This window comes from Dermacentor variabilis, chromosome 1 (assembly GCF_050947875.1).
Source record: "Dermacentor variabilis isolate Ectoservices chromosome 1, ASM5094787v1, whole genome shotgun sequence".
Lineage (NCBI taxonomy): Eukaryota > Metazoa > Arthropoda > Arachnida > Ixodida > Ixodidae > Dermacentor > Dermacentor variabilis.
The window spans coordinates 268630393-268656739 of record NC_134568.1 but is presented as its reverse complement, the minus strand read 5'-3'; the positions used below and the strand labels follow the sequence as shown (position 1 = coordinate 268656739).

Genomic DNA, 26347 nt, shown 5'->3' with positions numbered 1-26347 from the left:
GATTTAGTCACTGCTTCTTCCACCTGTTTAGGATAGATTACTTTGCTTCGAATAAGTGCGCGAGGCGGCTGTCAACCTTGTCGACCTGCTCATCCGTTTCTATGATTTTGGTCGCCTCCTTGACCTTCCCCGCGATGTGGGCGGACCATTCTTCTATGTTCTCGATTTCCTCCATCTCCGTTGGTAACAGGCTACGGAAGGCATCCTAATCCATCAAATTATGTTTTCTGGTGTCCTCCGAGGCCTTGACCTCTTCCGGTATGATGACCTCTACGATGTAGTGGTCGCTGCCGAGCTCTGACCCCGTGTTGCGCGAGGAGATATTGCCCTTCTCGTCGTTCTTCACGAACGTGAGGTCCGGCGTCGTATCCCTGGACACAGAGTTCCCAGTCCTTGTAGGATCAGTCGGGTCTGTGATGAGGGTGAAGCCCAGGTCTAATGTGTCTTGGAACAGGTCTCGCCCCTTGGCCAATTGCTTGTTATATCCCCATGCCGGGTGTGCCGCGTTGAAGTCCCCGCAGGCGATGAGCCTGTGAGTCCCCGCCACGGTGCTGGCTCTGTGAAGGAGCGTCTTGAATTTTTGCTTCCAGTGTGAAGGGCTACTGTAGACGTTTAAGCAGAAAGGTGCTGTGCTTTTGTTTCTTGCCCGTAACGACCTCGATGAGAGTGTATTCAATTTTACTATTGTGCAACTCGTGCTCAATGAAGGTGAGTCCCTTGCAAACCAATGTGCATATCCCTCTACCGCCGCTGACCTTTGGAGACTTGGCGTATACCCGATAACCGGGTAGCGACACTGCATCAGTGCGAGTCTCTTGTATCATGATTATATCAGGCTTGCTTGCTACTTGTGTTATGTGTTGCTGCAAGACTGCCTTCTTGCTAGCGAAACCGTTACAGTTCCAGTGCCAGGTCACGAGACCCTTCACTGCTGTAGTTGCTGTTGCTGTAGCGGCCATGATTGTTGCTGATTGTACTGCCGCGTTATTTGCTGTATTGCGTTCGTTAACTGCTGACACGTCCGCTCTATGGCGGCGAACCTGTCGTTAATCATCGTGGTGAACGTTGTCTTAATATAACCTTCGAGCCCGTCGAAGTGTTCCTCGATTTGGTGAACCTTGTCTTTCAGGTTGTCCACCCGGTCGTTGAGCTTGCGCTCCTTCAGGTTCTCGATCGCTCGTCTCTTGGGTGCCGGTTCCTTCTCAGCGGATGTTGATGGTACGGCGCTGCTGATGCTGGGTGTTGGTTCACATGATACCGCTTGGGGCGTTTCGTTATTGGTGGAACGGGTCGTTAGAAGCTTCTTGATTTCCATGATCTCGTTTGCCATCTTGCTAATAGTGGCCTCTTGCCTACTGACTTTCGTCTCGAGCTCGTTGTTTTTGCGCCTGAGTGCCTCGTTGGCTTCCTTCAACGTCCTCATCGCCTCGTCTTCCCTCGTCTTGCTGTTGTTCTTGCCATCGGCGGTCTTGCTGGTGCTAATTGTCTTGGTCGTTCCGGTGGTCGTTGCGGTATTGGAGGTGGTGGTGGTGGTGGCACCCCCCTGCGCTTTCTTGGCACCGTGCCTTGCTGCATCGGCCCAGCTCACGCGTTCACGTGACTGCGATCGCTTACGGCTAAGGCTACGCTGTCTACTCTCGCTGGCCCTGCGCTTCGAGACTGGGATAAATTATGACAGAATCGCAATTCAGCTCCCGACACCATTGGCGATCTTGACACATGGACTCAAAGCATCTCCCAGGACGTTTACATTAGTCCCACAACAATAATCATCTGCCTCGCTTGCGTTTCCTTTCTCGAAAACTCGGCGCTCGCAACTTTCCTGTCGAGAATGCTCCGTCACACGGATAACGCGCATGTCGTTCATGACTGGGAAGTATCGGGGTCGCAGCATACAGAAAGAAATTTCATGGTCACAGTGTTAAAGAAAGGAAACGCGGGCAAGACAGATAACGATTATCGTTGTGGGACAAGCCCCAAAGGGTGTAGATTTTTCTAAGAGTGTAGAGTGTAGAAAAGTCACACCCTTTAGGGCGTATCTCCGCCACACAAAGATAATCGTCGTCTGCCTTGCTTGCGTTTCCTTTCTTTAAAACGCCTCGCCCGCTACTTTCCTGTCGGGAATGCTGTGTCATGCTGATAACGCGCATGCCGTTCGTTACTGGAAAGTACCGGGCTCGCCACGTTAAAGAAAGCAGATGAGGACAAGATAAATGACGATTATCGTTGTGTGGCAAAAGGGAGTAATTTTGCTTAAGAGTGTAGTCTGTGGTCATCCCGCGGCCGGTTCCATTCAAGTTTCAGAGAGCGCGCCGGGTCTCGGGCCCTTTCCAGGTCTACCTCAGCCGCAACAGGTGTCGGGCCTCTTCCTTTCCACCATTCACTGGCCAGAGGAACCAGCCCACCGAACAACAACAGGTCAGCTGGAAAGCACGATCGCCCTCGCTCGCTAGGGAAAACACGAAGCTCAGAGCACAGCTCCATTAACAAAACCTCGAGATCGCGGAGCTCAAACAACCGCTTCAAATCATTTTCCAAAAACTTCCCCAACAACAGCATAGCTCCCCTGCTTACCCCACTCAAACAGCTATCACATATAAACAGGCGCCCATTCCCCTCCTTCTACCTCCTCCTCGCGCACGGCATCACCTGAGCGCAACCCCCCAGCCCCTACTAAGCGCAAGCCACAAGCAGAGACTGAAAACCCTACCCATGTGGTCACCGCGCCGCCGATTGCCTTAACTGTAGCCATAAAAACCATGCAGGCTAGCCTCGCCTCAATGCAAAAAGACAACACAGCCTGGATCGCTAACATTGTCAACCGGTTGACAGCGCTTGAGCAGCGCCAGGGTGCACAAGAGGCCCCCACGGCTCAAATGCAGGCCCACTTTAATGGGCTTCTACTCACCAAAATGACAGGACCATAACCAGCCGAACACAGTCCCCGCCCCCCCCCCCCTCCCAACACAACATGGCTGCACACCGTAACGAGATACATGTAAGGCATTTGAAATTAGCAGTTTCCGTGCGAAACGAAACTTACAACACCTGCAAACCCTTCCGAATCCCAACACTCCCGCCATAATCACCTTACAAGAAGCACAAAGTAAGACGAAACTTTGTAACTACGCCACGCATAAACGGGAGGGAACGACACTCCCACGGAGTGCCATATTCGTCCATTGTAACCTAATGGGTACGGACCATCCCCTGGTAGTGAACGATATACAAAGCCACCTTGCCGAGCTTATCCTGAGAACTCGAAAATGCGGCCGCCTATTCCTTCTCAATATATATGGCCCGCCCAAAGGCCCCGCAGTCCCTCTGCTAGCAGCCCTTCGAAAGGCCCTGTGCACAGTGCCGTAGCTAGGTCGTCTGGCACCCGGGGCCCTTAGCTCTTCTGTCACCCCCCCCCCCCGGGTGTAGTCGAGGAAGGCGAGGATATCGACACTTTTCGGGTGTTTTCAGACGTATATGACACCCCCCCCCCCCCCCTATTGGCCCCGTGCACCCGGGGCCCACGGCCCCCGGCCCCCCCTGTTGCTACGCCACTGCCTGTGCATTAGCGGCAATCACCCCCTTATAGTGGTCGGTGACTTCAACGCCAACCACACGAGTGGGGGCTACAAGAATAATTGCAGAACAACAGCACTTTGGACATTCATCCAGTATGAGGGCCTGTCCCTCATCGATAATCTAGATCACCCAACTAGAATAGGCAACAGTGCCAAACTTAAAACCACTCCAGACCTCACGTCCACTAAGAACACAGCACACAGTCGCTGGACCAACACATACAACTCTTCCTGGAGCGACCACTACATCATAGACAAAAATTTAGCTCAATTCACTGACTCGATCTACTCGACGTCCCATAGAAAATGTAAACTGGGATAAATCATGACAGACTAGCAATTCAGCTCCCGACACCATTGACGATCTTGACACATGGACTCAAAGCATCTCCCAGGACGTGTACATTAGTCCCACAACAATAATCATCAGCCTCGCTTGCCTTTCCTTTCTTGAAAACTCGGCGCTCGCTACTTTCCTGTCGAGAATGCTCCGTCACACTGATAACGCGCGTGCGTTCGTAACTGGGAAGTACTTGGCTCGCAGCGTTAAAGAAAGCAAACGCGGGCAAGACAGATGACGATTATCGTTGTGGGACAAGCTCCAAAGGGTGCAAATTTTTCTAAGAGTGTAGAGTGTAGGCAAAGTCACACCCTTTGGGGTGTATCTCTGCCACACAAAGATAATCATCGTCTGCCTTGCTTGCGTTTCCTTTCTTTAAAACGCCTCGCCCGCTACTTTCCTGTCGGGAAAGCTATGTCATGCTGACAACGCGCATGCCGTTCGTTACTGGAAAGTACCGGGCTCGCCACGTTAAAGAAAGCGGATGAGGACAAGATAGATGACGATTATCGTTGTGTGGCAAAAGGGTGTAATTTTGCTTAGGAGTGTAGTCTGTGGTCATCCCGCGGCCGGTTCCATTCCAGTTTCAGAGACCGCGCCGGGTCCCGGGCCAGTTCCAGATCTACCTCAGCCGGAAAAGGAATCGGTCCTCTCCCTTTCCACCCCTCACTGGCCAGAGGAATCAGCCCACCGAAAAACAACAGGTCAGCTGGAAAGCACGATCGCCCTCGCTCGCTAGGGAAAACACGCAGCTCAGAGCACAGCTCCATTAACAAAACTTCGAGATCACGGAGCTCAAACAACCGCTTCAAATCATTCTCCAAAAACTTCCCCAACAACAGCATAGCTCCCCTGCTTACCCCACTCAAACAGCTATCACATATAAACAGGCGCCCATTCCCCTCCTTCTACCTCCTCCTCGCGCACGGCATCACCTGCGCCCAACCCACCAGCCCCTACTAAGCGCAAGGCACAAGCAGGCACTGAAAATCCTACCCCTATGGTCACCGCGCCGCTGATTGCCTTAACTGTAGCCGTACAAACCATGCAGGCTAGCCTCGCCTCAATGCAAAAAAAAAACACAGCCTGGATCGCTAACATCGTCAACCGGTTGACAGCGCTTGAGCAGCGCCAGGGTGCACAAGAGGCCACCACGGCTCAAATGCAGGCCCACTTTAATGGGCTTCTACTGACCCAAATGACAGGACCGTAACCAGCCGAACACCGTCCCCCCCCCCCCCCCCCCAACAGAACATGGCTGCACACCGTAACGAGATACATGTAAGGCATTTGAAATTAGCAGTTTCCGTGCGAAACGAAACTTACAACACCTGCAAACCCTTCAGAATCCCAACACTCCCACCATAATCGCCTTACAAGAAGCACAAAGTAAGACGAAACTTCGACCACGCATGAACGGGAGGGGACGACACTCCCACAGGTTGCCATACTCGTCCATCATAACCTAACGGGTGCGAACCATCCCCTGGTAGTGAACGATATACAAAGGCATCTTCCCGAGCTTATCCTGAGAACTCGAAAATGCGGCAGCCTATTCCTTCTCAATATATATGGCCCGCCCAAAGGCCCCGCAGTCCCCCTACTAGCAGCCCTTCGAAAGGCCCTTTCCATTAGCGGCAATCACCCCCTTATAGTGGTCTGTGACTTCAACGCCAACCACACGAGTTGGGGCTACAAGAAGAATTGCAGAAGAACAGCATTTTGGACATTCATCCAGTATGAGGGCTTGTCCCTCATCAATTATCTAGATCACCCAACTATAATAGGCAACAGTGCCATACTTAAAACCACTCCAGAACTCACGTCCACTAAGAACACAGCACACAGTCGCTGGAGCAACATATACAACTCTTTCGGGAGCGACCACTATATCATAGACACAAAAATTTTGCTCAATTCACTGTCTCAATCTACTCGACGTCCCATAGAAATTGTAAACTGGGATAAATTCTGACACATTCGCAATTCAGCTCCCGACACCATTGACGATCTTGACACATGGACTCAAAGCATCTCCCAGGACGTGGTATTAGCTACCTCCGCAATCCCAGACACCCCCGGCACGGACATCGCAGACAGGCGCCTCCTTCACATGTGGGAGTGCCAACCCCAGCCTGCAAAAACAATGGTTATCCGACAAACATACAAGAACACTCAGGCTACAGATTGCAACACTGGCTAAAGAGATTGAAGCCCATGTGGGGCAGTTGGCAGCCAGCAATGGGGCCAGCTATGCGACCGCACGAGCAACAATCTCAGCCTTAAAAACACCTGGACATTTCTCCACTGTTCACTGGACCCAGGTGATACCAAGGCCAACCAGCGAAAAAATGTCAACTGACTCCTCCACAAACTCCCCCTAAAAGATGAGGCCCTGCTCGAAGCCCTCAAGGAGCAATACCTCCCTATTACTTGCACACCACTCCCTGACTACCGTGGCAACCCGAACCCAAATTAGACGCAGACATCTGGCCATGGGAAATACGGGCAGCCATGCACAAGCTCAGAACGACATCAGCTCCAGGAGCAGACAAAATCACTAACAAGATGCTCTGGAACCTGGATGAGCCCTGCATACAGTCCATCACAGACCTGTTCAACGAGTGCCGGCAAAATGGAGTGCTCCCAGGGCAATGGACGCATGCCAAAATCACCTCCATCCCTAAACCAGGGAAACCTTTGGATCTCAAAAATCTCCTACCGATCTCTCTAACCTTCTGCTTAGGGAAACTTTTCAAATATGTGGTCCTAGGCCGCTTGCAGGAACACATGTACGAACAAGAGGGATTGTCTCACTGCATGACTGCATTCCGCAGCCATCTCTCCACCCAAGGCGTAATGTTACAGCTCTCAGAAGAGGTACTACACCCCAGGAACGCTAAGCTCCCCAAGGCTTTCGACAATGTTCACCATTCGGCCATTAAGAACGCTCTGTCGAACCTTAACGTAGGGAAACGCGCGCATGCTCACGTGGCGGGCTTCCAACTAGGCAGCAGAGGTACACCTCAGGGCTCAGTCCTTTCTCTGTTACTTTCTAGCATTACACTCATTCCCATGGTGAATGCCCTCACAATTATCCACCGCCTCTCCCATTCATTCTACGCAGATGACAATACACTTTGGACATCCAGTGGTAATGTCGGCGAAATGGAGGAAACAGTCCAGGCTGGTGCGAACATCATCGCGGCGCACGCCGTGGTGGTGGGCCTCACCTGCTCCCCAACTAAATCAGAACTACTCATTTTAAAAAGACATGTTTTTTGCCGCAAGTTAACACACACACTTCGTTTGCCTAATATTCCAGTCAACATCGAGAATCACCAAGTTCCCAAGGTTGATAATGCACATATACTGGGCGTCATTATTCAGAACAATGGCTAGAATACTGCCACTATTACTAAGCTCACCAACACAGTCCACCAGCCCGTGAGACCAACCCGACGAATTGCGAACCGACACCGAGAGATGCGGGAACACGATCTCCACCGCCTTATACATGCCTTTGTAAGCAGTCGAGTGGTATGCACCCTTCAATGCCTGTTTCTTTCCAAGGCGGAGGAAAAAAGTAAATGCACTAATCAGGCTAGCCTATAAGACGGCCCTCAATTTTCAGAGAAAATGCATTCTGAAGCGTCAGCGTACCTCTAGCGCAGTTCAAATCGCCCGCCCTCCGATTGAGGAGTGGAGGCGTCATGGTCTCATAGTGACGTTGCGCCGTCGGTGAGTAAAACGGCGCCCGCCTACAGCGCTACGGCTTTTCTGCGCAAAACGCAAACGAGCGGCCAGAAACAGAGCCAAGACAGAGCCGACAGCAGCGCGAAAGCGGAACTATGGTGGCTAGCGGAAGGGAAAGCGCGCGAAGATAAGCTGGTTCTTTATTTTCTGACGCCAAGCAAGCAAAGTGACCTCACGCTTTCTGGGAAAATGTTCTTTTGGTGTATGGCAACACTAAAGCCACTGGGTATTTGAAAATCTTGGCTGCAATATCAGATGCGATATTTACTCTAGCAGGTTATTACAAATTTCCCGAAATGAAACTTCAAAATTTGTTGCTATATAATCGACTTCCTTCATTTGAGTAAATTTGCCATACTGTGGCACACTCAATAAACCTCAGGCACTGTATCTATAATCCACGATCCATGTGTAATGCCAGCTGCCTTGCGGCTGCTTCAGCTTCGTACAAGTGCGCAAGCGCTGCTGACACCAGCCTCTTGGACTGTCATGAAAATGAGATGACACTGATACCAACTGCAGCTCGCACACCGAGCTGTTTGCATATAGCACATTGTGCGTTCTGGATGGAGGCGAGAATGAAGTTCCTGAAATTGAAAATTACCCTTTCATAAAGCTTCCTCCAACTTGAGTATTTCTGCCAAACCGACTTAATTTTCTTCAAAACCATAACACATATTGCATCATGCTCTTGGTTATGAATGGTTCCTATGCGAAAAAAAAAAATTATTTATGGGGTATGTTATTGCACAACAAGCAATTAAATATGCATACATGTGAATCATGCTGTTCCTGGTCTAAAGTATCTAGGCTGTACTGTTGCCATTAATGACCGTTACACATAAAGGTGCTCATTGTTAGATTGGCAGGTTGTAATACATTCTTGATAAAGTATTCACGCAAATTAAAGATACTGCATAAAGAAGGCGAGAAAAAGAATACAACTGACAACTTTATAAAACTGACAACCTTGAACTCTTACAACAAAGTCGCATCGAACAAAAAAATACCTTTGTAATATCAGATATTTGTTATAAGTGTACAAGCCGATATCTGGGGGGAAACATATTCGCGTTTAGTCTACGCAAGGGAAGCGCGAGCATGGTGCGCTTCTGACTGTCAATCAAATGGTCTGTTGTCAATATTGAAGGCCTGTCGGCAGCCTGCCATGCCGATTATGGCACATGAACGCTTGATTAAAAGCATGGTGTAAGAATAGGTTAGGCGAGAGAATGGCGCGGAGGCGAATTAAGTTCTGGTTAGGAGACCCCCCCCCCCCCCCGTCAAGTGGCGTGCGAAACTAGTGCCTGCCTAAAGCCCCTCCATCCATGCCGGTCTCGCTCGCAGCGCCTGCTCTTGTGAATGTGCACACGTGTTAGCGCTTCGATCTGCTTCATTGTTTAATGTACTGGTGTGCTACGTGATGGGAAAGTGCTTTGTACTGTACTGCAGCACGGGTTACAAGTCCTGTAAAGAAAAGTTATCGCTTTTTACACCACCGCACGACCAAGCCAGGCTTGATGCATAAAGATGTGCGATCCCTCGCAAAGACTAGGTACTGCAACGCAAAGACCGTTTGTGAATAACATTTCGCTTTTCACTTGATATTGAAAATGTGGTCCGCAGCTATTGATGGCCGCGTTCTGATGTCAGGCAACAGGAGAGTGGGGCTTACCAGGGATGCTCTGTGAACTATCTTTGAAGGAGCGCCGAGTTACCTGTCAAAGAGAGTCCTCGCATGCAGCCAAGGTGGCAGACTTGCCGTACAGCTTCCTCTACGTCTATACGCAGAACCAGCAGTGGAGGTACCAGGTTTCAAACCCTGACAAAAACACTAGTAGCTCAGAACCCCGACGGTGAAGTCAACAAGAGCAGTGACGTCGTCAAGGCAAGTGACATCTGCACTTCCTCACCATTCGAAGAAATGTTCTGCGCAGCATTAACTTTGTGCCTTCCAACACCGTCCTGGGCGATGCATCGCATCAACTGGGAAGGGTTCTGTGACCTCGTGTTCTACGACGCCTCTCTGCTACGCACAACTGATGGTGCATGTGTGCTCTTTAACCGAAAGTCTGTGCATGTTAAAAGTGACATGGCTGTGCAAGTGTACACATTTGGCAAACCGGTTGAATGCAGTGCGCTAGGCATAAATAATTTTGCTGTCAACTTCCCAAGTTGAGGATGTTCTAAAAACCGGCAACAAATTACACATTTGCAGCGGAGGACCTAATATGAAGGACTTTCCTTCTGTGGCTCCTGAATGTGCTTTCATTGACTGCCAGAGTAAATGGAGGCATAAAAGATGCCCACTGCTGTTACCTGCAGGAGATATATGTTGTGCATGCAGTAGCCTATCTGATACTCTCAGAATCCATGCCGACCGGCAAGCTGCTTGAGCAAAACAGCAGAAACCACTGAGGTGCATCAGGCTGTCTGTGTCACCTGCCAAAACACAGAAGGTTGACGCCTTGCGTCACGCAAGGGCTGTCTTGCAAAAGTCAGAGGCACGGCTACTGAAACGCAACCGACTGATAACTAAACAACTTGAAGAGAGCAAAGATGAAATAATGAAATTGCAGGAGGAGGATGTCAAAAAGAAAGTGCAAGCTCTTAACATTCCACCGATGCAAGGTAAGTGCACAACAAAGAATATGCGCTATACAGATGACTGGCTACTCCTATGCCTCTTGCTAAACATCAGGAGCCCCACTACTTACTCATTCTTGTGAAGTAATAACATATTGCCCATGCCATACACATCCACCATGAGTACATAAACATGGTTGGGCTGAAATGTGGTTTTGATGAGAATTTTGTTAAAGCTCTCAAGGTTAAACTAGGAAGGAAGACACCCTTTCAGCACAGAGGGATGCTGATTTTAGATGAAATACAGGTCAGGAAAGAGATGACTGTAAACTCTGCTTTTGGTGAGCAAAGTAATGAGCTGGTAGACCGCGGTCTAGTGTTTGCCTTCGCACCTTTTGCTGACAGTTATTTACAACCTGTAGCAGTGTTTGCTTCAAAAGGAGCAACAAAGGGGACTGTCCTTGCACAGCTGTTGCTGCAGTGCGTTGTGCACTTCGAGCAGGCAGGAATTTTTGTTGATGGTGTAGTCTGCGATAGGTGCATCTATCAATAGGGCCATGTGGAAGCAGCTCAGAGTAAGCGGCGCTCTAGGACATGTTGTTAATGGTTTTGAACATCCACTGGATGCCTCAAGAAAAGTGTATGTCGTGGAAGACACACCTCATTTATTCAAGTGCATTCGGAATCGCCTCTATGACAAGAAGATTTTGAAAGTAAATGGGTCGCTAGTGAAATGGTCGTGCTATGATGCATTTCTGTAGCAGATACCAAAAGTGCAGCTGAACTTACGGTGTGCCCAAAGCTCACATATTGTCATGTAAATCCTTCACATATACTCAAAATACGGGTGCAGCTGGCCACACAAGTTTTCAGCAATTCAGTTGCAAAGGGAATATCTTTCTATGCACGAAGAAGTGCACCTCGGCTTGGCAATGTCGAGCCAACTGTGGACTTTACCCTCTTTATGAATAACCTTTTTGACACTCTCAATCGTTGCTTTTCCACAGAAGGCCTTCCACTTGGATGTAAAGATTTCCAGGTTCTCGAGTCTGCATCCAAGTGGCTAGAGAGCTGGCAGCAGGAAGTTGTGAGGGGTGACATTCACAAAGATGTTTCTTTAACACACTCTGCAGCCGAAGGCTTAAGTGTTACCCTTAAATCTGTTCAGGAACTGTCAGCATCTCTTCTGAAGGAGTGCGGCTTCAAGTACGTGCTGTCAGCCAAAATGAACCAGGATCCTTGGGAGTGGTTTTTTGGTATTATAAGACACATGCGTGGCCAAAATGAGCATCCCACATTCCCAACATTCTTGCAGCTTTACCGCATGCTTTCTCTTTATTCTTTATTCAGGCCATCACAGTTTGGCAACTGTGTAGCATCCGAGAAAAAGCAGTCTGCTTTTCTCACCCTCAGTGACTTTAGAGAGGTGTTTAAATTTGCAGGTGTTCAGCACACCGATAAAATTCATGTCCTCAAGCAGAAGCTGGATGGCCTTATCAGTCAGGAAACCTGGGAGTGCGATGATGTGTCTGAGCATGACTATTCGAATGCTGCAGTTATCGACTGCATCGCTATTATGTCACTGGATTTGTGTCATAAAAGCTTGGTTCTCAAACATGCTGTAAAGTTTGTAAGGAGGCTCTGGTTGGACAGAAAGGCATTTCAAAGCTACCTGAAGCCGACTTGGTAAACTGTAAAACAAGAGGAAGGCTCACGCATCCGAATATGCATCTGTTTTTCCTTTTTAAAAATGCTGAGGAGCACTTCGCAAAACATGCTGGCGAAAGAGATGCATATGATCGCACGACTGACGCTGTGCTAAAAAACTTCAACTTCACATTTCCATGTGCTGCTCATAAAGAAATGCTTGCTAAGCTCTTACACTATTATGTGTGCCTGCGTATGCAGCAGTACTGCTGACAGTTGAGAAACAAGCATGTAAAAAAAAAGCCAGGATTTGTGTAAATTGTCGAAACTTGCATGATTTCTTTTATCCGGGACGAGCACAATGTGTAATATAGTGCTTATGTGAAGTACATATGTGACAAGTTTTTTTTCTGTGTGTGTGTGGTGTGATGTAGACTGCCATCTTACCAATGTAATTTTTCTGTATTGCAAATAAATTACATTTATGAGGTCAATACCTAATTGCCATCCTCACAAATGTATTCATTCTTCTCATTAACAAGACTATATACTGTATGCACCAAACTTAGATACAAAGTATACATAACAGACAGCATCGAATTTGTAGTTGTCAAAGACGTACTTGCAGACACTTTGTTGGGCACAGCAGAATAAGGTTGCAAGGGTTATAACAGTTTATAAGCCGTTTTCTGGGCCAAGATGTTGCAACTGCTTCCTGTGAAGCCTCTTAAAACCCACGGCGTTATTGCCATGATAGGTCGCTCGTGAGTGGCAGAAAATAAACTCTGGGTTATAACAGTAGCTGCGCTTGACTGCCTACGATGGGCAACTGGGGCCAGTGAAAACATTGCAGACGCTTATTCATGCGATAGCCAGATACAACTCGCTGTTTCGCCTACGTGGCACATAGAACCAAACGCTAGCTGCTTGATAAAGATGCGCTTTTATAATGCAGAACATGAAGGTGGCAATAAGTATTGATCAAAGTATTGATTTTACTGGACCATTTGCTTTAGCCTTGCAATGATGCCATTGCCAAGATTAATCGGACTTTTTATTTACTTGGTTATTGCTATTGCTGAGAAAGACATTTCCTTTACCAGAATGTACACTCTGAGCTGCTGATCGAATATTCGTTTCGCTGTAACCAATTTTGTCTCAGATTTCACATCTTTTGGTTTCGTTCTAGCTGTAGGATATTCACAGGAATAAAGCATGACCAAGCAAACTTAATTTACTTCGTTATATCCGATCATTCGCTACATCTGTGGTGGTTACGACGCGATTACGTGAAAGAAAGTTACACTGGAAAGAAAGCGGCGCTACTTTCTGCAGCCTGCCTTGTGTGCTGGCAGGAAAGTTGCGCAGAAGAGTGTGTGATCGACCTCTGGGAGATCTTCATACTAGCCATAGATAGCTACATAGCTAGACAGACACTTCCAGAGGTGATGATTTAATGGAGCTCAACCGCTAATTGCACGGCATGCAGCAGCTCGTGAAAAGAAGCAAATGTGCTGATGATGATAGTTTCTTCACCCAAAGAAAATGAAGTTCCTATATTCTCCCCTGTAAACATATGGCACTAATCTACTTCCACAGGAGTTACCAGCCTGATAGGCCGGTTGACTGTTGTATCGCACGGCAGACGCAACGAGCACGACCAGATTTTACAATCTCGTCTGTTGTACATGTCTCCTCTATTCTGGCTAAAGTCCACACTTGCCTTTGGCATTCTTTGTCGCCAGTCTCAACGCTACTTTGCCTTTCTTTAAAGGTTACTGATTCCTGTCTTGCACAGAAGTTCCACAGCTCGCTCTGGTACTCCTTTGTCCACCTGTTTAAAAACTCTTTTATATATTTTACAGCGAAGCTGCATATGGCTAGGGTTCCGCACACTTTTGTTCTCCGTGAACAAAAATAGCGTCAACAATGGCTCATGCCCCCGTAAGTGTTCATGTTCCTCTAAGCAAGCAAAGAATTCAATGGCTCATAGCCCCGTAAGGAGGAGGCTACAAGCACTTAGCAAAGTGAAGCAAACAGACCTTAAATTTTTTCTAATCTCACATACAACATACAGAACAGCATGTCGAAAACTCATCATCAATAGCTCATACCCCTGTAAGGAAGCAAAAAATACAATGCTTCATAGTCCCTTAAAATTCATGGCTACTCACTCTGCGTGAATTAGCTGTAATGACACTACACCTGTTGTTGTCGGTGATTTCAATGTGGATGTGTCGGTAAAGAAAAGGGAGCAGTTTACACGTTGCATGTTGCAGACATATCCCTTGCAATGACAGTGATCCGGCCCAACCGACCACCCAGCGGCATAGGTGCATTGATTTGACATTATGAAAGAATGTGATTGCAGTTGCGAGTGAAATAATGACCACCGATCAAGACAATTATTGAGTTCGTACCTTTTTTCCAAATAATGTGTCACCTCCGTGTCGTGCGCTAAACAGCTTCACTGGTCACCCACCTTCACAGAGTGGAATGGCTCATGATTTTTCTCGTATTTGCCAGAGTGCTGTAGCAAATCTTTTGTTGGATTCGTAGGTTCGGGTGTAATTAACGGCAGAAGTGTCGTAAGGCACCATCCTATAAGGAAGCAAGAAGGTGGCAGTGAATAAGGCTCGTCAACATCATTAAATACGTAGGGTCAACAATCTGGAATTGATTACCGCTTCTACATACAGTCAACGACCGATTTTTCGGACCCTCTAGGGAACGTAAAAACATCCGAAAACTCAGGCAGTCCGAAAAAATGAATGCATGCAAAAAACACATTTTTTTTTTTTTTATTTTATTCTCAGATCTAGAGGTAAAGGGCGAAGTACCAGGTTTCCAAAACCCTGCCAAAGCATCAGTCATGATCATCAGCAGCAGCCTGGTTACGCCCACTGCAGGGCAAAGGCGTCTCCCATACTTCTCCAACAACCTCGGTCATGTACTAATTGTGGCCATGTCGTCCCTGCAAACTTCTTAATCTCATCTGCCCACCTAACTTTCTGCCGCCCCCTGCTACGCTTACCTTCCCTTAGAATCCAGTCCGTAACCCTTAATGACCATCGGTTATCTTCCCTCTTCATTACGTGTCCTGCCCATGCCCCCCATTTCTTTTTCTTGATTTCAACTAAGATGTCATTAACTCCTGTTTGTTCCCTCACCCAATCTGCTCTTTTCTTATCCCTTAACGTTACACCCATCATTCTTCTTTCCATAGCTCGTTGCGTCGTCCTCAATTTAAGCAGAACCCTTTTCGTAAGCCTCCAAGTTTCTGCCCCATACGCGAGTACTGGTAGGACACAGCTATTATACACTTTTCTCATGAGGGATAATGGCAATGTGCTGTTCATGATCTGAGAATGCCTGCCAAACGCACCCCAGCCCATTCTTATTCTGATTATTTCCGTCTCATGATCCGGATCCGCCATCACTACCTGCCCTAAGTAGATGTACTCCCTTAGCACTTCCAGTGCCTCGCTGTCTATTGTAAATTGCAGTTCTCTTCAGAGACTGTTAAGCATTACTTTAGTTTTCTGCAGATTAATTTTTAGACCCACTCTTCTGCTTTGCCTCTCCAGGTCAGTGAGCATGCATTGCAATTGTTCCCCCGAGTTACTAAGCAAGGCAATATCATCAGCAAATCGCAAGTTACCAAGTTATTCTCCATTAACTTTTATCCCCAATTCTTCCCAATCCAGGTCTCTGACGACCTCCTGTAAACACGCTGTGAATAGCATTGGAGAGATTGTATCTCCCTGCCTGACGCCTTTCTTTATTGGGATTTTGTTGCTTTCTTTATGGAGGACTATGGTGGCTGTGGAGCCGCTATAGATATCTTTCAGTATGTTTACATACGGCTCGTCTACACCCCCATTTCGCAATGCCTCCATGACTGCAGAGGTTTCGACAGAATCAAACGCTTTCTCGTAATCAATGAAAGCTATATATAAGGGTTGGTTATATTCTGCACATTTCTCTATCACCTGATTGATAGTGTGAATATGGTCTACTGTTGAGTAGCCTTTACGGAATCCTGCCTGGTTCTTTGCTTGACAGAAGTCCAAGGTGTTCCCGATTCTATTTGCGATTACCTTAGTAAATAGTTTGTAGGCAACTGACAGTAAGCTGATCAGTCTATAATTTTTCAAGTCTTTGGCGTCCCATTTCTTATGGATTAGGAATACGCAAGCGTTCTTCCAAGATTCCAGTACGCTCGAGGTCATGAGGCATTGCGTATAGAGGGTGGCCAGTTTCTCTAGAACAATCTGCCCACCATCCTTCAACAAATCTGCTGTTACCTGATCCTCCCCAGCTGCCTTCCCCCTTTGCATAGCTCCCAAGGCTTTCTTTACTTCTTCCGGTGTTACCTGTGGGATTTCAGATTATTCTCTCTTCCATTATCGTCGTGGGTGCCACTGGTACTGTATAAATCTCTATAAAACTCCTCAGCCACTTGAACTATCTCATCCATATTAGTAATGATATTGCCGGCTTTGTCTCTTAACGCATACAACTGATTCTTGCCGATTCCTAGTTTCTTCTTCACTGCTTTTAGGCTTCCTCCGTTCCTGAGAGCATGTTCAATTCTATCCATATTATACTTCCTTGTGTCAGCCGTCTTATGCTTAACTTCGAAATTTCTGCCAGTTCTATTCTAGCTGTAGGGTTAGAGGCTTTCATACATTGGCGTTTCTTGATCAGATCTTTTGTCTCCTGCGATAGCTTACTGGTATCCCAACGGAGTTACCACAGACTTCTATTGCACACTCCTTAATGATGCCCACAAGATTGTCGTTCATTGTAAGGTCCTCTTCCTGAGTTAAAGCCGAATACCTGTTCTGTACCTTGATCTGGAATTCCACTACTTTCCCTCTTACCACTAACTCATTGATCGGCTTCTTACGTACCAGTTTCTTTCGTTCCCTCCTCAGGTCTAGGCTAATTCGAGTTCTTACCATCCTATGGTCACTGCAGCGCACCTTGCTGAGCACGTCCACATCTTGTATGATGCCAGGGTTAGCGCAGAGTATGAGGTCTATTTCATTTCTAGTCTCGCCGTTCGGGCTCCTCCATGTCCACTTTCGGCTATCCGGCTTGCAGAAGAAGGTATTCATTATCCGCATATTATTCGGTTCCGCAAACTCTACTAATAACTCTCCCCTGTTATTCCTAGTGCCTATGCCATATTCCCCCACTGCCTTGTCTCCAGCCTGCTTCTTGCCCACCTTGGCATTGAAGTCGCCCATATATATATGGGCGACTCCTATATGAACCTCCTATATGAACACAACAATCGAAGCATCAGTGAAGTGGCTTTAAAAAAACGCATTCAAAAACTCTGTATGCAGCCGACTGCCGGTTTATTATGTACATGTGCATCGTTGGGCAGCCGGTTTTATTGCTGCAGTGGCTTGAAGAACTTGTTGATTGTTGTTTGGACGGCGTTCCGGTTGCATGCGATCATATTCACCTCGATCTGAGCAAGGATCATGTCAGCACTGTACACCGATGAAAGAGTCAACAGTGCTCGCGTAAACTCCGCGCTTGTAGGCGGCACAGGCATTGGCCCCTCTTTTTCAACATCGGAGTCTTCTGCATCCCCCACAACCTGACTCCTTAAGGCCGCCCCACATTCAGCGTTTTCCCGGCGTTTTCTGGCGTTTTGTCACCCGGCGTCGCTCGGCGTCGACGCTGAGGCTGGCGCCAAGCCAAAACGTCGTGCTCAAGGGACACCAGATCTCGCCGCCGCCGTCGGAAGCGGCTCGACAGCGCCGACCAATCAGCGCGTGGCAGGGCGTGGCCGCGCTGCTGGCAACTCTTGCAAGAAACTTCCGCAGATTCGCAGTTCGCGCCGCCATTGCTGTTTGTTTGGTTGCTTCAATCATGCTACCGGCGAACATCGATAACGAGCTTCTTATAGCCATTGTAGAAGCAAGGCCGATATTGTGGCAGACCAAACACAAGGAACACAAGAATCGTGTTAAAAAAAACGTTTTGTGGATTGAAGTCGCCGCCATCGTCCTGCCGGGTGTACCAAATGAGAAGCAGGAGCTTCCTTTTTAGCAGCAAAAGCTGCTACCTTCTTTCCATGATGTGGCGTAGGGCGTCTAGCAATAAAAAGCACCTACTTCCCCCTCTATCATAGAATAAAGAACCCTCGATGCTCAGCTTCGCACGCCGACGCGCCGACCGCTCGTGATGTTCACGCCGATATTGCTGCCAGTTTTCTGAAGCTTAGCCTTGTGTAATTTTTCTACACAGCCCTGAATATTTTATTTAGCGTAAAACTATGCAAAGGGCATAAGTATTGCATTGAAGAATACTTATGACAGCTCTTTTCATTGATATTACACAATTAGCTTAGGAGGTATCTGGTAAAATAAATCTGGTCACATTGTGCGACGCTGCGCTGGCGCTGGTCCGCGTGCCGCTCGTGTGGCTGGACGCCCTCTCTGGCGCCGTTCATGCGACCACGCCGGGAGACGCAACGCCAGAAAACGCCGGTAGAAACGCTGAATGTGGGGCGGCCTTTACTCCATGCCGAACTCCTTGCTCACGTCAGCCTGCGATGGGCCACTCACGACTTGCTTAATAATGGCGGCTTTCTTCATCGTTAACCGACGGTACTGCTTTCTGCGCTTCGATGCCATCGGTGAGAACGACGAAGACGGAGTGGGGGCCATCGAAGACAAGCGAAATCCTCAAGTTGCGAACAGTGGAGTTCGCAGACGAGCGTCGAAGCACCTAGGCCTAGCGTCACAGAGCACACTTGACACAACAGCACAACCACACACCACGCTAGCCAAAATGTGGCCTACGCAAACAAATGAAATGGCGCCGCTCCGGAAACTCCGCCGGAGGCGGAAGTGTAAGTGCGGCGATGAACAGAGCCAGCGTGGCCAGACCAAATCAATGTGTGACGGCTAGATTTGGCTAGTTGTGGTTCAAAGCGGTCATATGCTTCGGCTGCAAGTCAATTTCCTGCGCAAGGGCACTGCACGAGGAGCCAAAGGACCTTCCATCGCGTCAAAAAGTCCGGAAAATTGGACGGCGGGGGGTTCGAGCATCCGATACTTCAGATGTCCTTATACGTTGATTCTATGGGGCTCGTGGTGCCGCGAAGACGTCCGAAATATCAGGCATGTCCGAAAATTTGGGCGTCCTAAAATTCAGTCGTTGACTGTATTTTCAGAGTGTAAGCAGCTCCGCTTGACTAAACAAGGCGTCTTTCAGGCATTTTTCTCAATGATGTTTTCACGTAACGTACAAGTCATTCATAAAATATGTCCCACTGTGGAGCACCAAAGCAGGTGAAATTCCATTGAATGTTGGAAGTGGCAAAAAAGGCGAGTACATCGGGGTGTTGTATTGTAGCCCAAAGTTTCGTAAGCTCTTTGGATGATCTCACGAAAGTTCGAGCATTGTCGCTGTAGTTCGTTTCACAGGGTCTCCCACGAGGCAAGAATCTTTGCAAAGCAAATGAAAAGCTAGCTTCTTGCAGTCATGCTCCTTTATAGCAGCTCTGTCCACAACAGCGTGATATAAGCTCACTGCTGCCCTTCGTCTTCAATGTAGAGGTGCTACATAGTCGATTCTGCTGACTGAGGAATGAAGCCGCTTTGATTGCTCTGTCATCGGGCAGTGGAGACATTTTTTCGTCGAATGGCTTAGACTGCTGTAGCGGCTTTTCGCTGCCTTTTGGGTCTTGCTGCGACGCTGCAGCCGAGGTGCCCCATACCCTCCTTTTTTGGAATTGGACAAACTCCCTCTCCACATTATGGGGAGAATCCTTGAAAAAAGCTGTTCCCTCAATGCGCCATTGTTCTAAAGAGCATACAACTGACCGCATCTCGGCTTAGCCAGCGAGGACACTGCCTGCCGTTCCCCCTGCAGTGCCTCAGCTATCGCAAGCAACTCAGCGCGCCAGGGCTGAGAGCTCGGAGCATATGAGCTGCGCTGAACCCTACTCAGTTTATTGTGTGCTTCCCGAATTTCCAGCTTTCGCCCCAGCTGCGCAGAACGCCCCGTCGCTGCCACTTATTTGTTGCTTGTTGTGTAACTGAGGTGGGTAATAAACCCATCCAGTTAAAGATGTCTCTGTCCCCATGGCCTGAACCCACTGTGGTCGCGACACCACGAACTGTGGCTTAGCGGTCCCAGCTGGGACTCCAAGGGCTGCTGCGGAAGTGCTAGCGAGCGACTGCCACTCTGCTGGCGCAGTGTGATCCTGAGAAGGGTCCAATCGCATGCGCAGAGTTGAGTAATATCCCTATACCTTAGCCACTGCCAAGTATGCTGTTTTTCATTGTTATTTCTACAATGACACTGTAGCTTGTACAGCTCCTATATATTTTATTTAGTGTAACTATGAAAATATTGACTGAAAAGTAGCGCTGCTTTCGCACCCTGAATTGCACTCTAAAAAAAGTTTACACCCTTTGGGGCTTATCTTGCCCCCAAACAATAATCACCATCTGCCTTGCTTGCATTGCCTTTCTTGAAAACTTGGTGCTCACTACTTTGCTGTCAAGAATGCTGTGTCAAGCTCATAATGCGTAAGCCGTTCGTGACTAGGAAGTACCGGGCTCACACCGTTATAGAAATGAAATGCAGGCAAGTCAGATGACAATTACTGTATGGAGACAAAACACAACCCAAAGGGTGTAAACTTTTTTTTAGAGTGCGTCACATCGCCTATACTAAGTGCAGCCTTTTGCTATATATGTCAGTTCAGCTCCAGCAAGGTGGATAGCAGAGCTAAATTTGTCAATATTTACTTAACGCCCTCTGTGTACTGCAAGGAACTTCAGCTCCCACATTTCACATGTGTAGTGGCTGGCCAGAAATTTATTTTGGGGGCGTGTCCGCTGACAACTACCACTCTTCCCACGCCTTCACTTCTGTCACATAGGCATATATATATATGTGTGTGTGTGTGTGTGTGAGTGTTTGTGTGTGGAGGTTATACACAATACAAACACCAACTCCCAGCACTTTCCGGACAAGAATACTTTAACGAGGATGCACGTTTTTGCATTGGCGAAACAACACTTTGCTTAACTTTCAACAAAAGTTTTTCATTGTTGAGGCATGCAGCGACTTTGCATCAAATTAGGCTATCACACTCATATTTTGAAAAATGATGATATTAAAGAAAACTAAAATTTCATTTACGAATTGATGCATTTGTATCATGTATGTTGATGACCTAGCTGGTACACGACTTTGAAAAATGAACAGCACTAAAAACGGGGCCAAACAGAAACAAGACAGTACACGATCTTGTCTTCTTGTCTACAGGTCAGACTTGTAGCCAAGATAACAGTGGAGATAACTGTTGTTTTCCAGCCAGATCTTCTAGTAAGTGGTGTGGCCACAGCTACGTACAGAATAGGGTGGGCACTATTTTGCAAGTTGCCTATCACTCAATCACGCTTTCGACATTGCGAGCATGCTATATTATTCTAGATTTAAACATATAGGAATAAAGCTTTGCACTAGAACTTCGATAGTATCACATGATGCAAGTCACACTCCCTTTCAGTGACCTGCTGTTCAACTTGTTTGCCTTTCTTCACTTCGATAAAAAGTGGTTTAGGGCCCCTTTAAAAGAATTGTATGAGCTTGATCATTTGATCAGAGATGCGCCCAGAAATTTGCCAATACTTGATTTCTTCAGCCGTATGCTAAGGAAACCACACCAAACACAGCAATTTAATTCAAGTGCTACTAGTACATATATACGTGATAACTACAAATGTAGACAAAAGCTCAGCTGCAGGAAGTTCACTACCAATGCACGGTACATGGTATATTTACGATAAACCCTGAGGGCATTATAGGTATGCACTGCCGAGTGCAACATGTAACTGTTGAAATCAGAAAGCCACAAGCAAAATGCAGTACTTTTTATATGTACCATGTTTTGAATTCACTACATGCCCAACAGTACTGAGAGCGCATGATAATGCATAGCTTTAGAAGGAAAAACCCTTCTGTACATATCTGTAAGCGTGTATGTAACATACTTCAATTGATGTAATACTGACAGACCTACTAAGTGCATGTAAAGTGCACTTCACTGATATACCCAAGACAGATGACCTTCAACATTATGGCAAAACATTATGTATTGGAACAAAATTTTAAAATTTTACACAACATATAAAGGCAGATGCCGTAGGGGAATGGTGTACGGCCCGCTACATTACGTTAGCTGTAAAAAAAAGTTGCTTGTGCTTTCAAAAGTCGCATGAAGCAGAAAAACATCAACACGCTGGTTTCTTTGTGAACAGGTAACAAGAAACTTTCAGAAGACATGCAAGTCTCCTAGGGATGCAGAAGAAACGTTGCTAACACATCAAGATTCTTTACCACTGCACTGTGCTGACTGCTTCCTTTTTGTTTGCATCTGCACCTCTTGAGTGTCTGGCAGCTTCACATGTAGGTCAATGGGCTTGTCATACCCCATCAAGTGTTCCAGGGCTCCAGCGTCCTGGAAGTTTTGCACCTCCACAAACAATGGGCGACCTTTAGCCAGAAGGGTTGTGAATGGGCCAGGGATGGTAGGCACTTTTACATCATCAGCAATAAAGCTCATGTGTTTCTTGCGGTTCAACAGGCTCAATGTTGTTGCATTAAACTCCTTTGTGTCAGGGTCGTATGTGAGTTCAGTAACATATCTAGACAAAGAAAAGGAAAAACATCAGTATTACAATAAAGCTGCAGTGGTAAGTACCTAGAGCAAAAGAAAAAAAAAATACCTACTCCACCATGAAAAGTTTAATTACAGTACTATCAGGGTACAAGTTACGCTCAAAAGTAATAACGAACAAGCAGTGAGTGATGCTATGGGCATCATAAAATTGGTTATATCAGTATTCAGCATGCAATTATCACTCGTTGCTTTCAATGTATGACAATCTGCAACAGGACACAACCCTCGGTACACTGTGGCATTCTTAGCATAAAACACGATCCCCCTACAGCAGGCATCCAACTTAGGGCACTAAAAAGGTAAGCATTTTACCTGCTTGTATCCCCAAATTAAAATTAACTGCCGTAAGTAACTAGAGTAGCTAAATTGACACATAACGTATTTCAAAAAGAGACAGTTATACCTCCTGGTGATGTAGTGCAGCATCAGTGGAGTGACGAAGATAAAGAATGATGCACATGACACCACAATCACGGTTGCACCCAGTGATGCGCCACTTAGCTTCTGAAGTAAAATGGGCTGCGCCAGAATACCAAGAAAGCTGGTGGTTAAGGACAGTCCTTTCACCATTTTTACTGTGGAGCGAATAGAGCCCAAGTAAACAAGGGTCTTGCTCCTTTCACCGTTATTCTGTTTCCTAGGCGTCGACGTTGACAAGTAGCTCCTCTGCAATACACGGGAAACAATTGGTTGCTGGAAGAAAAAGAAACGAAAGCGTGAACACGCGCACACGTGAATACCATTTGCACAGCTCGTGATTCCTCATTCCTATCATCTACGTAAAACTAAACAGCTAAAATTCGGAGCTATCAGGAATATAGACACTAATAGACAGCAAAGCTAACATAAAGTGAACTTACAGCGTGCTTTCCGTAAAGATTATCGCATCTGAAATCTCGTAGGGTCACCGCTCCCAATAGAGAGTTGTGGTAAGAAAGCTTCGGAAGCTTTCTTACAAGGGCCACAACATTCATTTTAAACAGTTTTTTGCTTATGGTATGGCGAGTCAAGAAGCGAAAGAAGCCTACAGATCACACCATCACACGATTCACACCGACACACGACATTCAAGACATTCGAAAGGCCATTACGCAACCATAGCATAGAATAAAGAACCGCGCAACTATGCGCTTACAAGTGGAGCAGTTCGAATAAACTTGATGGTACTCTTGTTAAAGGCACACACCGCAAAAAAAAAAAAAAGGTGGCGCGTTCATCACAACTGAGCATTTGTTTTAACTTTTGCGTTTACTGTTATATGCAAATATCCGTGATAAACTTTTCTAGTCTTTAACTGAAAAGTTTTTTACCAGTAGCGTTGTAGGCATAGATAAAGTGGGTAAATTTAACGAGCACAAATAAACGTATGTATAAAAATATTTGTTCACTGTTTCAGTATTAGTAATTTATTTAACATTATTATAAAAACTACAATTACATACGTTGAGTGCACCCGTACACATAACAGTTTTTACAAAAATTTTTGTGGGAAAACTGTAAACACTTGGTGCGCAATTCTTTTGCCTTCCTTTTTTTTTTATATAACCTTTGCATACATCAATTGTGACTAGCCAAGTCAAGCGAAGCCAAGCCCGCTATCGATCGTGGTTACAGTGGCTATCGCGGTTAGAGAACATTTCGGCAAGAGTGGCAAGACTGATCAGTGATCTGCTTCAAAACACCCTGTACGCACTGACCTGATCGGTGAAAATGGGTGTTGCTTGCGTGGAGAAATTTGACCTACGTAGGAAATTGGGTGTTGATTGAAGTGCACCGCGATCACGTTCCATGGAAAATGTTGCTGTCAGTATTTGCGGGTGTCATAGGTTTAGCAGTACATGTCGTATTTCTGTTTTCAATATTTGATATTTATTTTAAGTCGCCTATCATTCACGGACTGCCGGCATACGAAGTGCCGTTGCCTTCGCCAGCTTCGAGGCTGGTGCTCATCGTTGCAGACGGTCTTCGCGCGGATAAAATATTCGAGCTTCAGAAAAATGGAACATCGAGAGCACCGTACCTGAGGTAAAAATTGAACGGTGGTGTAAAATTAAATCAAGGACAATTCACGGACAGTGTAGTGTGGTGATGACCTGCATGCGGAAGTTAAATCTTACAGATGTTCAAAGAGTTCTTATGGTGTCATGTTTGCGGGTAAGGTATAATTTGCTCGATGTGGATCGGGTAATTGTCAATCGTGGGGATTTCGGCTGCATGCCTTGCTGCAGATGAGGTCTGGATATGCGAGAGCATGTAGTCGACTTCCTGGTACTATTGAAAATAAATTATATAACATAATGGTCAAGTTTAATCACATTTGTCATAGCGATATATTTAAGCTGTTGATGTCCACATCCATAAATTTACAACTAGCAAAGGTAATACTAATCGAAATTGCCGACAGCGTATACATTGTAACTTGCAATGAAGCAATGTACCTCAATGTGTGTTTATGGTGCCTCGGTTACCCTTGTTGAGGCCGCTCATTTTTTAATTGTGTGAAGGCTGGGCCGGAAGTACTGCAGGGATATACATAATTCTTAAAATGTGACTAAGAACTAATATTAAATGCTGGAACCGTCACTAGGCAGTAGTTATGAGATGGCACCAGTGCTGTCTGTGTAAACATTCCAGTCTTCAATAACACTGCAGAGTTTTCTGTGTGTTTTGAACCAGATGCATTACTTTGTTTATTAAGAATTCCATGACATATTATTTTGCATGATATTGATTACCAATTTTTCGAAAGAATAATCTAACATATCTGCTTGCAAGATGGGTGACTGTACCCGAGTATACTATTTGATTTACATGTGTGCGTTAATAAAAAGGATGCAGCCACTTTCGTATTAGCTTCAGTTGAACCCTGCTATTGGATCAGCTCATAGAGACAAGGGAAGGTGGTGGGGTAGCTACTTATGGCTGTACAGCCATTTTTTGACCCATTATTTGAGTCAAAATTTTGTTTTTCCTGAACCATTTCAAACTTGCTTTCTCAAAAGAACCTAAGTAGGCAAAATTTAAGCCAAAGATTGCTTATTCATATATAATTTGATATGTCTTGTATATTCGAACAAAACTAAACAGCAGAAAATGGCATGTGCAAATAGTTCCCAGTTTGTCTTGGTCATTGCTTAAAATTTATGTGCACTGGCGCACTTTCAGTTGTGAACATCTCTGCGTGTGTTAAAGCTGTCGAAGCCTTTCACATGGGCCATTTGCTAAAGCTTTGCACTTGCTTTTCAGGATGTGCAATAACATTCGAGCAACATTTTCTGTGAGCATTTTCCTCATAGGGGTGTGATGTGAATTGACGACGATAAAAACTTAGTTCATTTCACCAGCAGATTTCGTTGAAAGGTGAAATTCTAAGGGGCTGTGCAAGTCGCTTATGAATAGTACAAGTAAGAAAACACTTTCAGCCAACACTGCCAACCCACAATAGCAAAATAATTCGATTAATTTTATTATTTAATGTAAAGGATTTCACAGTAAGATATTTGTCATAATCCTTTGCAGCAACTTTCCAATAACATTGTTAGGGATTTTGTTAACATGCAAGGTTAACCCCTGTAACTAATACTATTTCGAATTTTGTCATGGAATTACTGTGCAAATGCAGGGAAAAGGGGCACTACACAAGCAAAGACACAAAGCATTGTAAGCGCAGAGTACCAATTGATCTTCATGAACCAGCGAGCCCCTCAATATGTTCTA

General features: G+C 46.3%; 2 protein-coding genes across 3 annotated transcripts in view; one reads left to right on the top strand and one right to left on the bottom strand.

The window, feature by feature from the left end:
- Positions 1-23758, bottom strand: part of LOC142564515 (transmembrane protein 70 homolog, mitochondrial) — a 175404-nt gene extending 151646 nt beyond the window's left edge. The window contains exons 1-4 of the mRNA XM_075675533.1: positions 23491-23758; positions 23034-23323; positions 22288-22595; positions 14325-14505 (exon numbers count right to left, since the gene is read on the bottom strand). Coding sequence (XP_075531648.1) covers positions 14372-14505; positions 22288-22595; positions 23034-23323; positions 23491-23604 — 846 coding nt within the window. The 5' untranslated portion in view covers positions 23605-23758 and the 3' untranslated portion in view covers positions 14325-14371. The remainder of the gene's footprint in view (positions 1-14324; positions 14506-22287; positions 22596-23033; positions 23324-23490) is intronic.
- A 465-nt stretch (positions 23759-24223) lies between these two features.
- The window catches only part of LOC142564491 (GPI ethanolamine phosphate transferase 1-like), a 67046-nt gene continuing 64922 nt past the window's right edge, over positions 24224-26347 (top strand). The window contains exon 1 of one of the 2 annotated variants that reach the window (XM_075675517.1): positions 24224-24433. In XM_075675517.1, the coding sequence (XP_075531632.1) occupies positions 24426-24433 (8 nt within the window). In that variant the 5' untranslated portion in view covers positions 24224-24425. Of the gene's footprint in view, positions 24656-26347 lie in introns of both variants that reach the window. The other variant, XM_075675511.1, reaches the window with a different exon arrangement.